A 17,857-nucleotide genomic window follows, 5' to 3' on the forward strand; every position below is an offset into this window, starting at 1 on the left:
TAACCTACTAGAGGAAGGGAGAATTTTGATGGTGGTTTTTAGAAAGCTACTACAAGTGATTGTGTATCGATTGCACTAAAAATGAGCGCTCTAGGTTGGATACTCGCAGAGTTATTAGCACTCAAAGTTTTTGCTATAATACTAGAGATTTATATCTAAATAGTTTGGTCCAATCAAATCCCATAATTCTTATTTCTATATTTCTGATTCTGTCTGATTTTTTGTGGAAACTCCCAAATAAGGGGTTGAATTTTTTAATCGCTCTGCCATCCAATTTATCCCACAAATAGTCCATAATTCAACTAGCTCACTTAACTACTTAAGCTAGATTGTCGATAAACAGGTATAGAAGGGTTCTGACCGAAATAGCGAGCGTTTATAAATGTTCAGCATTTAGTAACATGGGTCGATTGATTTCAAATAACAAATTGATACAAACTGGCAATCAATGGATGATATCGCTTAAGACTAATCGCCAATATTGTTGACAAGTAATTTTGTCCTTCGTTGGATAAGTCTGGTTAGATGCAGAAGCTACACAAAAATACGTCGCTCTGATGGTACGTGGCTAGGGAGTAGAGTCGGAGGAAAGGCCGAGATTTGGAGTAATCGTAAGCACACTTCAGGTTTACACTTACAATCCACTATTTAACAACTCTATAATGTGAATTTGCTAATCAATATCAACCTTTAAACCTGCACTCACATTAGATAGCTTACCTTTTAGACTGAATAACCATACGTTCATAAATACTATCCTCCTTCAAGGTATATTTAACCATTTTATACTGATACTTGTTTTCCTTATTTGTAAGTTCATTATACCATTGCGTGTTTACTCAGCTCGAATAATTAAATATCTATGTGAAAACTGGTGCTTCGAGAAATTAGTTGAGAATTTTGTCGGTGGTTGCTGCATAGAATAAAGATTAGTTTTCCCAAAATCCGATGCACCTTATTAAAGTATCAAGTGGTTTAAGATCTCAAATATAGTCTTTTTAGAGTGGCTTTCGAAAGCTGCAAGGTCATAATGCATACATATTTGTCAACTCGCAGAGCCTGTGTGGTTAATTACACGAGATTTGAATGAATCTTTTGAATACTGAGATCAAAATCAGACTTAATGAGCTTGGTGTTGCTTGACTATAAAATCAAGTTAATTAAAACTAGTAGGAGTATTACCAGATATTTTGCGCTCAGAAAGGGAACGAATGAGGTGCAAAGTAGCTATTTGATTCGAGGGGACACAGAACCAACATTAAACTGTGACTGATTTTCAATCAACGCCCCCTTATGACATCACACTTGAAGCTCTTAATTTCAACTCCGGAAACACAAATTTTTTGTTTTCAATTTTCCTCTCTATCCTTTTCGAAGTTACTGAAGTGTAATTGAGCTTGGACTATCATCTAGGCGGCCAAAGACTATAGACTTCTTGACCAAATAGAAAACAGCTGCTAAAAGTAAAATCATGAGCAATAATCTAGGAAGGTTGGTATTTCTCGGAACATACATATAAAGATTTTCAGAATTCTAACTATGGTTACACACTGTTCTTAGCAAAGAGGAGTTTAATGATGATGTGGGGGGTGTTATTGAGGTAACTATCTCACGAACATTCATAGCAAGGACTTCAAACAACTGAACCATTTTTTACTTTTCCTTCTCTATGATCATAGTCCAACTGGGATGAAATTGTTGACAACTTTGATGATATGAAATTGAAGGATGAACTCCTTCGTGGTATCTATGCATATGGTTTTGAACGCCCGTCTGCAATTCAGCAGCGGGCTATTATGCCCGTGATCAAGGGGCACGATGTAATTGCGCAGGCGCAATCTGGTACTGGCAAAACTGCCACATTCTCCATCTCGATCCTCCAAAAAATTGATACAGGTGTTAGCCAGTGCCAGGCACTCATCCTGGCGCCAACTCGTGAACTTGCACAACAGATCCAGAAAGTGGTGATTGCACTTGGTGATTTCATGAACGTTGACTGCCATGCGTGCATTGGTGGAACGAATGTACGCGAGGATATGAAACGTCTTGAAGCCGGTGTCCACGTTGTTGTGGGAACGCCCGGTAGAGTGTTTGATATGATTAATCGCCGTGCTCTTAAGACTGATAACATCAAGATGTTCGTGCTTGATGAGGCTGATGAGATGCTATCCCGTGGGTTCAAGGAGCAGATCTATGACGTATTTCAACGCTTGCCCCCAAGCATGCAGGTAGTATTGCTGTCCGCCACTATGCCCTCCGACGTGCTCGAGGTGACAAACAAATTCATGCGGGATCCTGTGCGTATTCTTGTGAAACGGGACGAGATCACGCTGGAAGGTGTAAGTTGAATATTTTTACACGCAATGCGCATCTATCTTCGAGTTTCATTTCCAAACCCAATATTAATATGCTTTAACCTTTATTTCTAGATCAAACAATTCTATATTGCTGTAGAAAAGGAGGAATGGAAACTCGACACCCTGAGTGACCTCTATGAGACAGTGACCATCACTCAAGCCATCATCTTCTGCAACACACGACGCAAAGTAGACTGGCTGACGGAAAAATTAACAGAACGCGAGTTCACCGTGTCCGCCATGCATGGAGATATGGAGCAGGTGCAGAGAGACCTTATTATGAAAGAGTTCCGTTCTGGTTCTTCCCGCGTGCTCATTACGACTGATTTAATGGCCCGTGGAATTGACGTGCAGCAAGTCTCACTCGTCATCAACTATGACTTGCCTACAAACAAAGAGAATTATATTCATCGTATTGGACGTGGAGGACGTTTTGGTCGCAAGGGTGTTGGAATCAACTTTGTGACTGAGGGCGATGTGGGCATGATGCGCGAGATTGAAAAATTCTACAATACTCAAGTTGAGGAAATGCCCATGAATGGTATGTTATCGAAGTTTTTTAAATATGGTTGTTTAAAATCGATTCTGACAAGTATTTTTTTTATTTTAAATACATAGTTGCGGATCTCATCTAAGCTTTAACAAGGATCTCCAATGATTTCCCTCTCCCCCCTCCCTTTAACATCATTTCATTCGTTATCCCTTTCCGATTTTTTTATATCGCCTCTAGTCTATCCTTGATTCTCAAATTGCGTATATGTTCTTTTTACTATAATTATAATGCACAAAAGAGGGAAAAAATTATATAGGCAATATAGACTACTTATTCTTACCATCAGACCTACTTGCATTAAATTTCACTTAGAAAGCATTTTTATTTTTCTATTGACGGATTGAAAATAAGATTCCATCCGGTTCTGCATCTCATTAGATGTTGAGTATACTTATTATAATAGGACCTCGAGTAGGAAGTCATTGAAATATACATTGAAATTTTTCGACGATATATTTTGAAAAAAATTGCAAGATTGTTCCCTATTTCTCATCGGGTTCAGTTCTTTTGGCTTTCGGGAATCGCTCTTGTTGTTTCCCTTGCAAATATTAAATTTCTATTCACCCTTCTGGAAATAGCTATTTGATTTATGGTCAAAAAATTGTCTTATAATTTGAGTTGGACAACTTAAATTCCTAATTAATTCTGATAAATCTGTCGCCAGTATTGAACTTAGGTTTAAATTGTAACATTAAGCTACAGAGCTATTAACTAGTTTGCTGAAATTAGTGTTTTTATTTGTATTCTTCATAGGATTTTAAGCTTAGTCGAGAACGATTTAATCGTTTGGATTTGGCATAGAATGACATGTAGAATGCTCATGTCCACGCCACTTCAGATAGGCACTAATATGTTTTATTTTTGCAAAGGGTTAAATCACATTGATGGTATTTACCCAAGTCTGATGAGGTTAACCACATGTAACCTTTCGTAAGATCAAAATGTGCTAAATTGCACTCATTATGATCACTCAGTTCTGTAACAGAGTAAAATGCAAATGCATCTGATTTTGGGCATATAGTTTTGCAGTTTACATGATATATACAACTCCGCAAGATAATAGTAGCACAAAAATCAACACTAGTGAACACTATTAGAAAAGTACCCCGTTCTTTACTAATTCGTTAGTGTCATTGGTATCGTCATGATGCAGAGAAAAATGTGGTAAAAAACTTCGAGAAATCTTTCCAGGTCCTACTCGTACTTATTCCGAAAGTTTTCTTGCCACCACGTGCCAGGTTACAAAAAGCCGGTAAATGCAAATCTATTGACATATCATCAGCACAATGACATGTGATGTTGAAGCATCTACCGATGTCATTCTAACATGAAAGATCCAGTAAATTGATATCACGCATTCATAATTGCCAGTGCTCTTTGCTTCATCGACTCTTTTTGGTCATGTTATTTACATTTAGCCAGGCTACACTATAAGGGCAGTATCAAGTTGGGCAATTATGAAAGTTGTTAATGCCTGCATAACTGTGATATACACCCACTACCAGAACGTATTCGCCATATGGTTATAGCAATATGTTTTTTGAAACCACAGTATCCGCTGCCAAGCTCATTCGCAATGAGGACATCTGGAATAATGTTTATCAAGCCGGGTACAAGCTTGAGAGGACCCTGTAATTTCACCCCCAATGGAGAGTGGTTGATGTGTTTTCCCCTACCCTTATTCTGTTACTCCCTCATCATGGGGCATCTATATTGAGGTGCCCAAGGCAACCATCGTACCATTCTCGATCTCTGAAATCTTTACATTCGAGCAAGGTAAAAGCCAAATCCTACGCGTATACATTAGTTTCTGGAGAACGACCAGGCGTGACTGGTAGTCCGAATATATTCCAGATAATATTTGTGTTACGTCAGTTAATAGCACACTTGTACGAGCACGCGCCTTACATGTACGAGCATACGTCTCACCATCTTTACTTCTTTTTATCTCCTACCCTATCCCATCAGATATATATATAGTATGTGCTTTCTCTCTTATTAAATTCCGTAGTGTGTGTTATTTGTGTTAACCCTTCTGTCTGTTTACTTTCCTTTTATCAATATACTCTTATTAAAATACAACAGTTTCGAATGAGAATAAGTGATTTGTCAAGTAGCCAAATTCCAAAGGACAGGCTCTTTTGAGCCTACCCTTTGTGCTCAGCCACCGCAACATGTCGACACGCTGGGGCCTCATGTGCTTCAACCTTCAACCAGCTCTCGTGATACGGAAGGCGTATCGTGAAGCAATTCCACCACAATAACCTCCAAAATTCATTATATTATTTAGCAGAGAAACTTAAGTTCTACTTTAACTCAAATAGGGTGAAGAGTACTTCAGGATAGCACTCTATCACGGAGGGTGAAGACTTCTGCTGCTTGACCAAAAACGGCTAATTCAGCCCTAGAATGGTAGAGAATCTGGACAACTGCGCATAGAAATCCAGTTCTTCCAAAACACCATTCCCTTCGCTGGTAAAATCTCGTAGAGAGGGTACCGACCAACGTTTTAAACGTCAGGCAGGATCATCGATGCACTCGTTGCATCCTTCACAAGGAGAACATATGACAAGACTTCTTTGAATGGCTCGGTCTCAACCCGAATTGGGACTAGGCCACCAAAGTATTCACAGTATTCACAGTATTTCGTCTACAACATATCAAAGGCAGTGTCCAGAGCAAACCTGATACTTGGGATATTAGTGGGAATATAATCCAACTTGAAGCTCAAGTCGTGTTGGACGCAGTGCTCTGTCAAGTTATAGAGGATGCATTACATAGTAATTTCGATAATGTACAAATCCAACCAAAGAAATCTGCCAGAGAGCTAGTGGGCAAATAGTGAGCTTGATAGGAGCAGGATGAAAGCAAGCTAAAATGGGGTGTGGAGTAGAAGTTTCCAGAACAAGGTAGAAAAGCCGTGGAGCTAGGGTAGAGAAGGTGGAAAGGCACCATCTGATCTTGGAGGTAACAGGACCAACTCTATACTCGAATTTTTATTTTTCCTCTATATTATCTGTCTTACTTATTTCGGTCTATTCCAGCTATTATATTTTATTAGCAAAACATTTTATCTTATTTTTTATCCTTTTTTATATTATTGGGTATTGATTACACCTCATTCTATTTTTTATTTTCTCTCTTTCTTTTGCATTTAAAACTATTGCTCGATTTGTAAGACTATCACCCTATAAAAAAGGCGATGGTCCTATTTCACAGAGATTTAATTGTATTACTTTTAACCTTTAGTATGTGTTGAAAAAGCCACGCGGAAATTTACTGAAGTGTTTTCGAATTGCGTGTTAAGTCGGAGTTGTATTAACTAAGCAATAATATATATAACTTTCTCATATGCTTTGATCTTTTATTATGTAATTCAGGCACTCTAGTTTAAGGGATTGAATAAGTGAAGGTAGTAATTAAAGTGTTTATCTCTTTCTTCATATTATTTATAAATACTAGCCTACTACTTTTTTTTCAACTACATCTTTCCCAAAAATTCTCTTTCATTGGCTCTATATACTAATTACAAAATCCTATCAAAACTCCGTCGCAATTCTTGGAATATATTAAGGAGGGCTTAAGAGTTTTATTGATTATTATTCTAAATAGAAAAAGCATATTTGCAATTGTAAGAAACTGTTAAAAGAAGGTAGTCTTTGTCTAGGGTTGAAAATTTGGCCTAGTATTCGACTGACAAGATTTCTTACCAGTAAGAGAGATCCGTGTATATCATTAACAAAAATCGGAGTTATGCATAACGAAAATACATAAAACGTGTAAAATACGTGAGAATTAGGCAAATGAATCATGCAGGTAATGTCCTACAATGTTATAGCAAAATTTAGTTTTTTACATTCTTCACAGTTTAAAATACTATTTTATTGAATTAATAGGTCAAGAAATAGGTTTAGACTAGGGGATTTTTCCGATTGTTAAAACCCAAGGTGAAGGATATTACGCTTTATTTAAGATGCTACGCCCAAGTTATTTTATAAATCTAGAAGCCATCTTTATCAATAGAAAAATTTCCAGTAAATATACGTATTTATAATCAATCAATTGTACGGGCAAACTTAAATAAGTATGACATACGATCCTGGGAAGATATGTTGGACATACAAGTAATATGAGCGTCGCGGAGTAAGGTCCTTTTGGCATTGAACTATTTCACAATGACTTTAATACAACTCCTATCATCTCTATATATACATATATTAAAGTAATATTGCCTTCATGTCTACATGGGTGTGTAGAATATAATACTGGGAGAATATAAGATAAATATAATATAAATTATTAGATAAATACGAATATTCATCTGATAGAGACATAATGTTCATATTTGTAATTAAATAGCCGAGACTCACAAAGGATCAAGGTTATAGTAAGCAACGCACGAACGAGATTAATACACTCCGCAAAACTGGCTCATCAGTATTGCGTACTCGAGCAAATTTCCTGTTGGGGCAAAATACGCTTACACAGGTCTTACATGGAACAAGGTAAGTTTTAATATAAGTAGCTCTAGGCTCCTTTTAGGATGTTTGAGATGACTGGATATGGAGTTGCCGCCTTAGGGATGACTGATGTTTGTCATCTCTAACTCAAGTCTAAAACTTATATTCATAACCACAGATGAGCCTCGATTGCAATGATAGACTGCCAAATGATTTAGGGAAAACTCCAATCCCTTTACTGCCAAGCCTGGACATGGTCCGTTCATAGGCTATTGCATAAAAGGGATAATGATTTTCCGTATTTAAATTTTGAATGGCTGAGCCATTCCTTTTTCTAATATCGGTTTAACACCTTTATAGCTGTATGACAATTGCTCGATAGTATCTCGACTTTAAAAATCCTTAATAGCGAATTGTATTATAACGTGGGCATCGCAAAGTCTTTTTAACAATTATCAGTTTTCTTGTATGAGTAAGCATCAACACCAAGTTTTCAATTGGAGATTTGGATTCTGAAACACAGATTCGGGAAAATAGTTCCCTTGATTCATGCTAGGTATAAGACGTAATTCAAGAATTAAATGGTGTACGCATTGATTTTACCAACCGATAAAAAACTTAAACTTTATATTAAACATTTCAAACGGAAATAGTATCTTTAAATCGAGAACGAAATAATATTATTAATTACATGGAGTACTATTCCCACACGTTAGCGGAAACTTAGTAGACGATTGCGAAATTTTCACCTATGGTCATAATATATGGACACTTTGATGAGAGGTAAACTTATATTAAGAAATGGAAGGTGCCCCAGGTTGGAATCAACAAGATTAGAGTGAGGGATCCTAATGTAGCGGTAGCGGTACCCCTCCATAAACTCAAAGTAGTCAAATTTTCTTTACTTTGAATAAATCAAATTGAATGTAGAAGTAGAGCGATTCGGACTACGACACATCATAGGAGAAAAAAGAGTGAAAAAAAGGAAAAAAATATATAAAAAGAAAAACTTTAAAATTCTTTATATAAATATTTTGGGTATAAAGAAAACCTACGGCTTTCACCGCATTGTTTTTTTTGCTATATTTTAGATCCCTATATATATAAATCCAACAATACTTTTTTCGATTATAAAAATTCCTTTTCACTTTGATAAAAATGACTATTAACGAAGTTACTCTTCAAGACAAAAAGAGCAAAGCTAGTCAAGTTTTGACTAATATTGTTGGTGGTATCAAGCCCCGGGAAGTGGAAGATATATACCCAGCTACCCCCTTGCAAACAAGCTTTATCACGGCTCTTGCTCACGACCCTCAATCCCACTTGATGCAAACGGTTTATGAGATCGAAGGTGATTTTGATATATCTCGATTGAAGTCCGCTTGGCATAAAGTCGCAGCTGCAAATACCATTCTGCGTACGGCTTTTGTCTCGACTCAAGAAGGCGTGTTTCAGGTGGTGCTTAAGTCACCACAAGATGTTTTTGAACGATATATGGAATAGAATGAAGAGGATGTTCATGAACTCCAGGAGAATTATTTGATATCTGATCGTCGCCGCGGATTCCGTGTGGATGCAACTGCGTTTATAAGGCTTGGGGTTGTCCATATAAAAGGAAAGAACCGTTATAGGCTCTTCTGGACGATACATCATTCTGTTATGGATAGAGTGTCATTTTTTGTGGCAATTAGCGATACGCTGCAAACATATTTAAGTGGAAGTGTGAAGTCTCGAACACCATTCAAAACACACGTTGAGTCCATCTTATCAGCCAATTTTACTGAAGCAAGAGATTATTGGAAGGCCGTCTTCGCAGGTGCCACAGTCCCTGAGAAGCTGAATTTTTCCGACGGCAACACAGAACTCGAGGGATCAGGCATGCTCATGCAAACTTATAATCTAGATGTTTCAATGGATGCAGTGCGGCGCTACTGTAACCAAACCGGTCTTATCCAGTCAAACTTTCTACAAGCCATTTGGGCCATAGTTTTGCGACATTATACACGTAGTGATGATGTGATCTTTGGATGTGTTGCCACGGATGAAAATGCCAGCGATTCTTTAAGGTTTGATCAATATATATAACAATTGCATCACAAACCTTGTGGTTTGTGGCTGGAGCCCCTTTTTTCGGTTAGATTATTAATATGCTTATAATTTTAGATCAATTGGTGTGCTTGGGAATATAATACCAGTCCGGGTCGTGCTAAAAGATTCGATGACAATGTCAGAGCTTGCGCTGGCTATGCAAAATTATCATAGGGCCTCACTTCCTTACAGCCATGTTCCGCTTGCTGATATCAAGCGTTGGACAGGTTTGCCTTGGATGCAGGAGATGTTCCCAACTCTATTTGATTTCCAACAAATCGGCGCTCAACAAATTGCGTTCGAAAGCATCGGGAATGGATTTAAAATTACTAAATTAGATAGTTACGAGTCCAGGAAATATTCCATATCACTTAATATAAAATCAACATCAACATACTTAAGTGCAGATATCTTATTCAGTTCTGCCATAGTCGGTTACGACGTCATTAGTAGGATGATATCCAAGTTCAATGAGGTGCTGGGAATAGTATTGAACACATCTGCAGATTCGATTCCAACACTAAGTGATCTCGATTCACTTACTTCAACTGATATTTCATTTATTTCAAAAATAAGTCACGGAAAGCACACCCCATTAGTCTATCAATGTCTTCACCATGGATTTGAGATCAATGCTATCAAACAACCTCATGCCATTGCTGTCGAGGAACTCACAGGAGTTACCATTACTTATGGCGACTTGGATGCGCGCGCCAATGCCCTAGCCCATGAACTGAGAAGGGAGGGTGTAGCTCCTGGAAGCAGAGTTGGTCTCGTCATCAAGAGATCGATCGAGATGCTTGTCGGTATCCTTGCTATCCTTAAAGCTGGAGGCGCTTATGTGCCAATTGATGCCGCATTTCCAAGAGATCGTATAGAGTATATTCTGAGCGATGCAGGCTGTGATATTGTAGTCACAATGAGGAGAGCAATTAGTTCATCCATTCAGAAGGAGTCGCGTAAAATCATGCTGATAGATGATTATATGCAGCAGCTACAAGGCGAAGTTACAAAACCCGAGGATTTAAGCACAAGTGATGACACGGCTTTTGTGGTTTACACCTCCGGAACTACAGGCAAGCCAAAAGGAGTTCCAATTCATCATGGGGGAGCTATGAATTGCGTGCAGGATCTCCTCAGCAAGAATGGATCAGGGCCAGGAGTAGCACAAGCGCAATTCATGGCGGTAGGGTTCGATGGTGCAGTTTCAGAGATTTTTCCGTGCCTGACAAATGGCGGAAAGTTAATCCTTCGGTCTGGAGAGGATGTGCTTGAGTCATTAAAGAAAGTACAGTCGCTAATGATAACTCCGAGTGGCCTACAGCATATCAATCCAGAGAGCGTTCCAAATCTACAAGTCGTTATACTAGTTGGTGAACCGGTTCCTCAAGTATTGGCTGAACATTGGTTGCCTCACGTGAAAATCTTTAATGGATACGGTCCTACGGAAACAAGTCTAGGTACTAGCGTGCAGGAGCTTAAACATGGGCAAAGAGTGGGAGTAGGACGTCCATTTAACAACGTATCATACTATGTGTTGGACCATAACCTCAAGATGGTTCCATTGGGAGTCCCAGGAGAACTCTATATCGGAGGCCCTGGTGTTGCAAAGGGATATGTTAATCGACCAGATCTTACCGAAGAGCGCTTCATCGATAATCCATTCTCTGCAGGAACCAAAATGTACCGAACTGGCGATTTAGTACGCTGGAACTCGGAAGGCAATCTTGAGATAATGGGACGAATAGATGATCAAGTGAAACTGAAGGGATATCGTATTGAGCTTGGTGAAGTAGCCTCCGCCATGAATGCATATGTCGGGGTAGATGCAGCCGTGGCTGTAGTCAAGGACAACGCACTCATTGGATTTGTCACTCCTGATCATGTGGATGTCGAAGCTCTGCGAGATTCTTTGTTCGAGTTTCTTCCCGAGTATATGGTGCCCGCTACCATTGTGGCTCTGGAGAAGTTCCCCTTGACAACCAATGGAAAAGTTGACAAAGCGAAGCTGAAGGAGATTCCACTTCAACAAGCTGATAGCCAGCAGCTACCGGCTACCGACAAGCAGAAGCTGGTTGTCAATCTGATGGCGTCAGTTCTCAACATTGATGCAAGCACAATTGATATAAATACATCATTCTTTGCTCTTGGTGGCGACTCTGTCTCTGCTATAGCGTTTGTAACGGTACTCCGCAGACATGGTCTTCATATTTCAATTAAACAATTATATAAAACACCAACACCTGCGAGACTGGTGGCTGAACCCACGTCTAATACCGCGGATAACTCGGATATAGTTGTCAACCATAATCCTACCATCAATACTAATCCGGTATCCGGAAAATCTCTTCGTATTGTCTGTCTTCACGGATCAAATATGAGCGGGAAGATCATGAAGCTCAAGATGGCGCCGCTAGAAAAGACACTTGGTTCTGCAGTTAATTTTATCTACATAGATGCCTGTTACGAGTCGTCCTCCGACTGTACTTATCGAAAATACTCATTATATAATTCCATGATCTAACTTTCTTAATTTATACATATAGTTGCTCAAGAAGTGAAGAGATATTACGACAGCTCCGTCTTATCATGGACTCCGGCTGAACCGCCTCAGAGTAAGCAGGTTGAACGTGCGGTCTTCCACATCCTCTCGATTTTGTCCTTCATTGGAAAGGTGGACGGTCTCTTAGGATTCTGCGAAGGATCCCGGATCGTTGAGCTATTGGATAGATTGGCACAAAGTGGAGAGATTAAACGACAGTGGGACTTCAGTGTTCATATATCTGGTGTCCTTCTCAATCCGTCTCCTACGTTTGATCTTCTACCACCCAAATTGGCAAATCCTGACACTTGCCCCACTATATCGATTCCTTCTGCTCACTGCATGAGCCCCAACGACAAGTTTTATCCAATTAACTTGAAAATTCAAGGGCGATATAATCCAGAATTGAGCTTGACACTGGAACACGACAGCGGGCACTCAATTCCTCAAACACCAGGGCCTGTCAATGCCTTGGGATCACTAATACTGGAGACTGCAAAAAAGTGCCAAAAATTCTAATACCTAAGGAGTTCGATGTTAATGAATTAGTCGCATACGTGTCAAATTCGACTACTACTTAAATATTATATATTTTCATCATCTAGCCTATTATTTGGGGGTACAAATAACCTCCTATTCTCTTAATTTAGTTTCCTTATACTGAAGAGAGCGCTATGATTATTCTTTAATTTATTATTTATTTAAATAAAAACTTGATGTGTCTGTATCCTAAATTTCAATTTAAAGTCTATAACTTTTATCCTTTAAGAACTAAAACTACAAGTGTTTTCAGAGGATTAGCTGAACCCGGTATACAAGTCTATTAAAAGGCGTCTTGCTGTTAAACTCTCCAAGAAATAGTTGAATAAATAATCTCCTATTTCACTCTTTCTCTGATAAAAACTCTTGCCGGCAATTGAACAAAATAACGGTATATGCTATTAACGAATATTTGAACGGCCTTCATCCTATTACACCAAGGCTGCCGACAAATGAGCTGCAATCAGAATAATCTGATTAGTTAAATTTAGGACAATATCAAAGTATCAAAGTATTCTTGTTTTGAATCACGATCTAAACTATCTACTTGTAAGATATGCAGTGAATCCTGCCTTCTCTACAAAATGCCCATGTAGGAAAAGATTGGATCTGCTTTCGAAATTATTGAAAGTTTTCAAGATATTTTTTATATTCGAGCCTAACACTATGGAATATGTTTAGTCGTATGATCAGAAAATAACCAGACCACGAGAGTTGGGCCGATAAAGCAATTTCGGCCGTAGCTACCAAAAAAAAAAAAGAAATACAGTAATTCATGAGACTCAAATACTTATTATAATAAACCTAATCTGAGTACATAAACAATTCACAGCATTTTAGCTACGGAGACACAAACAAATATTTCAATAGTACTTTTGGCAAATCTCATAGGCTACTCAGCTAAATAATAATGCGGCACTTGTCGTATCCGGTGCATAAGCACTTGTCATTTCAATCTGTTCGCTCTGTCATGGGTAATGCGTTAAAATATTCTTTATCCACCACGTAAGTTCGTTGTCCGATTTTTATCAAGCCTATACATCTATTCAATGCTTCCACGCCAATAAATACCCACGGGCCAAACTTTTCAAAACTCCTTAGATCATATTCATCTTTGCGACATCTCACAGCCCAGCGCACAAGCGCCAACATACGATCTTCTCCTCGATATTTATGATGAAAATAAAACTGTATTGGAAAAAAATTTGGTAAGTGACTGATTTTCGAAATTTTATCGTACGACATAACAATTCATATTGAACAATAGATCAACATGAACAGCTTTGTCCTTAAAAGATATACTCGCCTTCACTTGAGCATAGCGCTCTTTCTCTACCATATCACTAGGTCTACTGCGGACACTTGCGTTACGACTCACACGAACAATAGCCTAAAAGTTGCAGTGCTATGTTAATTGGCAAGGCTGATCAAGTTCACATATGGGTGCTGCTGAAGATACAAACCGCAACTGTGTAATTGTTTTCCCAGTATTCGTCGGATAGGTTGCAAAAACGCTTAGAGCTGATACGACGACCATCCTTAGTTCGTAGTTGTACATATCGGTGGCCAGTTCTTGGAACGTCCTATTTCAATATGATATTTCCTCAAGTTATTTTGTCCACTCATTATGTGCTAGAAAAAAATTGGCGAAAATAAAAATTACCTCAAGAGAGGAAAAATTGCACTCATATACAGTCATATAATACTCTTTGAGTCGACGCAATTCCAAATCGCCTAATGAAATGGATTTTCTAGGCCAATACAACTGTTCTTGATAACGATCAAGGCGAAGCATCTGTTCTTCCACCCCAGGCCCCAGTTGAAATGCACTAACTGAGGGAATAAACGGTATATGATTGAGTTTTTCCAATAGATTAATCTGAGTAATAAGGCTATTATATGGGTTTGATCTTGATCTAAGTGCCAATAAAATAAAGTAGGTTTGATAAGCGGTGTATTTTTAAATTTCATTAAAATTGGACGCTTACCTCACATGAGCTTTTAGCATCCTACAGTATCTCTCCATTGGAAATTGCCAAAACACCCATGGCGGTCCAAACTCCCTAATTGACTCTGCAATATGAAGGATAGTGTGAAAAGCGACCCGGTGTTCAGGTATGATGTCCGTAATCGCATCGGCATATTCCCTAGAAAATTCAATTTGGTCTTAATTTGCCCATCCAATCCCAATTAGAAATATACAGTAGACATTTACTCAATATAGTGCATATAGAAGTCGTTAAGAGTGTCATGTATCTTGTTTATTTCCTCATTGGTTAGTGTCCGAGAGAGACAAAGCTTGACGGCCGATACAAATTTAACCCATCCTTTCACAACTCTAAATTGAAAATTTAGAAATAGAATAAATGTTGAGATAAAGAGGGTGACAATGGATAAAAGAATTACATCTGCACCTACCTAGTGGGAATTTTATCATTGAGAAAGACGAGCGAATACATGATAACCCAGTCCATCCACTCCTCAGTTTTGTATTTCGGTCCATACTTGAGAATATTACGAGGTGGGGCTCCAAAACTGGTTGGAATCTTCACTTGACATGCCTGCATTGCTGCTCCAACCTCTTTAAAAGCCGCTGTTGGTGAAACACGGTCGTTGTAAACCGTTGCGAGAGGTGATAAATCACTAGTCCATTGGAAGTACGTCGATTGGGCTAAAGGGAATTGGCAAACCAATGAAAAATAGTGTCATGTTCTAAAAGAAAAATAGCCAGGTTGCAGAGTTCACCCTGCACCTACCAATATCGTCGAAAAGCAAATGCATAGTATCGACGGGGAAAGAGGTAGGAAACGACGTAGTTTTGAGATCAAAGAGGATTGAACGACGGTTAATGCCTAAATCACCAGGTTAGTTATATCTTGCACAGTCGATATTTTGCTGCGTGTAATCAATTGCAAGATAACACTGCATCAACGTCTATACTATGCCTACCAGTTTCTTCCACAACATTTTCCCGCAATCCTTCCGATAAACTTTCCGCTGAATCGAGTAGCCGCAGGAATTCGAGAGTCTGTGTATGAGTTCGCAAAACCATAGGCTCAGTCATAGGCTCAATGGTTGAGACCAATGGAAATTGGAATTCCTGCTTTCGACGGTGGTACGTTCCACTAAGCATACAGAATCGACAGCCTCGAAGAGAATGGACTTCAGAAAATTCTGCCAGCTTTGATATGGTAGACATATCCCCAGACCAAAAAACGGTGTGTGCACGGAGGGTGAAGTTTTGGTTGTTGGATCCGTCAAAACAAGGGACACCGACTTTGCGTAGAAAATATATATATTACTGTAAATAAATACTCATTCCTTATAAACAAGAAAAAGCTCAGTTCACCTTCAAGCTGCTCTAGCTCGTCCACGAGGGGTACTAAAAAAGAGTTGAAGTCTTTAGGCAGTCTAGGGCCAGGGACTAGCGTTGAAAAGAGAATATTCTGCTTTTTGACTCGTTCTTTTGGCGCTAAATTGTGATTAATTAAAATCACCGGCCAACAGTCGTAGCCATCTCTAGATTAACGAAAAGTAAGCCAACCCAAAAAATAAGGAAATAACTGCAGGTATAATTCATCTGACCAAGTGTATGTAATGCATAGCAGAAAACGATGATCATATAGTAGATGAAATGTAATAGTTACGTTTTAAACAATTTGAATGCATCGACAGACCCCGACAAAGCTATATCACGGGGATCCGTGAAAAAGCCGGCTTGGACGAGCTCTTTGTAGCGCTTGCCATCAAAAATATCTCCAAACTTATATTCAGGGGACGAGATATCGCCATTTGAATGCTCAACATACTGAGCCCTATATCTATGATCGCGTACAGATATTAGCAGGATATAATCCAAAATCTATTGCGATTTGGCTCACACCGACCTTAGCTCCTCTGATCGTGCAGGATTTTGATATTGAAAAAGTAAGCGGTTAATAAGAGGAAAATGATAAAAAACTTTGCGTGCAATCTTCATAGGAAATGGGTCGAGCTCGAAACGTCTCTCTTTACAGTATGGGCATTCCTCGAGATGGGCATACTCTCGGGTAAATGCAATGCAAGAATTGACGCAGCAATCGTAGGTGTTGGGTTTGAATCCAACAAGGTAGTGTAGGATTTTCTTAACCTGATATTGGCATATATCTGTGTTGAAGATTACTTTGCTTATATCAGAAAAAGCCTCATTCCCAAAGTTGTGCTCGAATTTTAGGCTCAGTAGTCTTAACCCGTTAATTACATCTTCGGGTAATGCATCTACTCAGATATTAAAAGGAAATCCCTGTTAGAGGCATAAAAGAGACAACGGATGAAAATCGGACATTACTTCTATCGAGTTCCGCAAATTCTTCTGCATTTCCTCGGTCAAGTCATCATAATCTTCCACAGTTAATTCCCACTCCTCATCTACACTCTCAAAATCGCTCTCGCCCCCGTTTTCATCTTCGACCTCATCCTCGTCCTCATCTTCATACTCGCCCTCATCTCCAATTTCATTAACACCTTCACCCGCCATAGAAGAATAAGAGCTATACTCTTCCTCATCAAAAAATCTATTATTGGACTGGTCGTTCGCCCGAATCCCCAATGGACTAGAAGTAGAGCAAAGATTTGAAGAATTGGAGCTACAAATCACCCTTAGGGAATGAATTTAGCCAGTTGAGTAGCAACTCTTATAAAACCGACCTGCCAGAATCCTGGTCCGGCTCCATTCGAATGGATGGGTTGTTTATATTCGAGCTAGCCCACCTCATCATATCCTGCTCATGCCTCCACCGGGTTGATGTGCTAACAAATTTGTCATTGCAGCGAGGGCAAACGCATCGCACTCGCTTCGGAGGCATTTCCGCAAGACTTAACAGTTACCACAAAATTGCCAAGGCGTGAGAATGCAAGAGGGCATTCAAAAAAGCATTCAAAAAAGCATTCAAAAAAGTCTATTCACGAGGTGGAGCGCTAAAAAAAAAAAAGCAAAATATACTCGAACGCGAAAAGTGCGAAAAATCTGGTGGCAACTCGCTATCGATTTTGGAGAGAAACAAAGCTTCGTGATCCATTCAACGCACCATTCAACGTGGGAGTCTAGCACGAACTGTTTTAAGAGTAATCGGGCAATTGCAGCTAATGTGTGACATCAATCTATCAAGGGTCTCAGCACCAATATGCAACCGCCGGGCTGCTGATCCGCATTTGTTGAGGGCGGTGGGAACCGCTGGTTGCTTTCCATTGAGTTAGTCTCGGCCTGTCTATCTTCTCACGCGCCTCCTCTTTCTTTTCATTCCTACTCTCTCTGCTTGGATGCGGCTGCCAAGATGAA

The 17,857-nt window shown here is 39.2% G+C and overlaps 3 protein-coding genes across 3 annotated transcripts; 2 read left to right on the plus strand and 1 right to left on the minus strand.

Annotated features, from left to right (window-relative positions):
* Positions 1–1,471: 1,471 nt before the first annotated feature.
* Positions 1,472–2,992, plus strand: VTP21DRAFT_6149 (uncharacterized protein; the record flags this gene model as incomplete). Its single annotated transcript, XM_069396748.1, has 5 exons — positions 1,472–1,491; positions 1,561–1,600; positions 1,680–2,339; positions 2,430–2,898; positions 2,976–2,992. 5 exons carry the CDS (start codon positions 1,472–1,474, stop codon positions 2,990–2,992), a joined length of 1,206 nt encoding a protein of 401 aa, XP_069247418.1.
* Positions 2,993–8,528: 5,536 nt separating this feature from the next.
* VTP21DRAFT_6150 (uncharacterized protein) lies at positions 8,529–12,519 on the plus strand (the record flags this gene model as incomplete). The annotated part of the gene is made up of 5 exons (XM_069396750.1): positions 8,529–8,798; positions 8,874–9,436; positions 9,534–9,806; positions 9,879–11,941; positions 12,005–12,519. 5 exons carry the CDS (start codon positions 8,529–8,531, stop codon positions 12,517–12,519), a joined length of 3,684 nt encoding a protein of 1,227 aa, XP_069247419.1.
* Positions 12,520–13,491: 972 nt separating this feature from the next.
* VTP21DRAFT_6151 (uncharacterized protein) lies at positions 13,492–17,384 on the minus strand (the record flags this gene model as incomplete). Its single annotated transcript, XM_069396751.1, has 15 exons — positions 13,492–13,728; positions 13,847–13,930; positions 14,004–14,123; positions 14,204–14,456; positions 14,529–14,687; positions 14,756–14,878; positions 14,959–15,211; positions 15,297–15,392; positions 15,490–15,816; positions 15,890–16,059; positions 16,188–16,361; positions 16,428–16,706; positions 16,781–16,797; positions 16,868–17,165; positions 17,227–17,384. The coding sequence occupies 15 exons, from the start codon at positions 17,382–17,384 to the stop codon at positions 13,492–13,494; spliced, it is 2,748 nt and encodes a 915-aa protein (XP_069247420.1).
* Positions 17,385–17,857: the final 473 nt, after the last annotated feature.

The sequence above is a fragment of the Calcarisporiella thermophila genome (assembly GCF_041956535.1).
Source record: "Calcarisporiella thermophila strain CBS 279.70 unplaced genomic scaffold VTP21scaffold_25, whole genome shotgun sequence".
NCBI classification, from domain to species: domain Eukaryota; kingdom Fungi; phylum Calcarisporiellomycota; class Calcarisporiellomycetes; order Calcarisporiellales; family Calcarisporiellaceae; genus Calcarisporiella; species Calcarisporiella thermophila.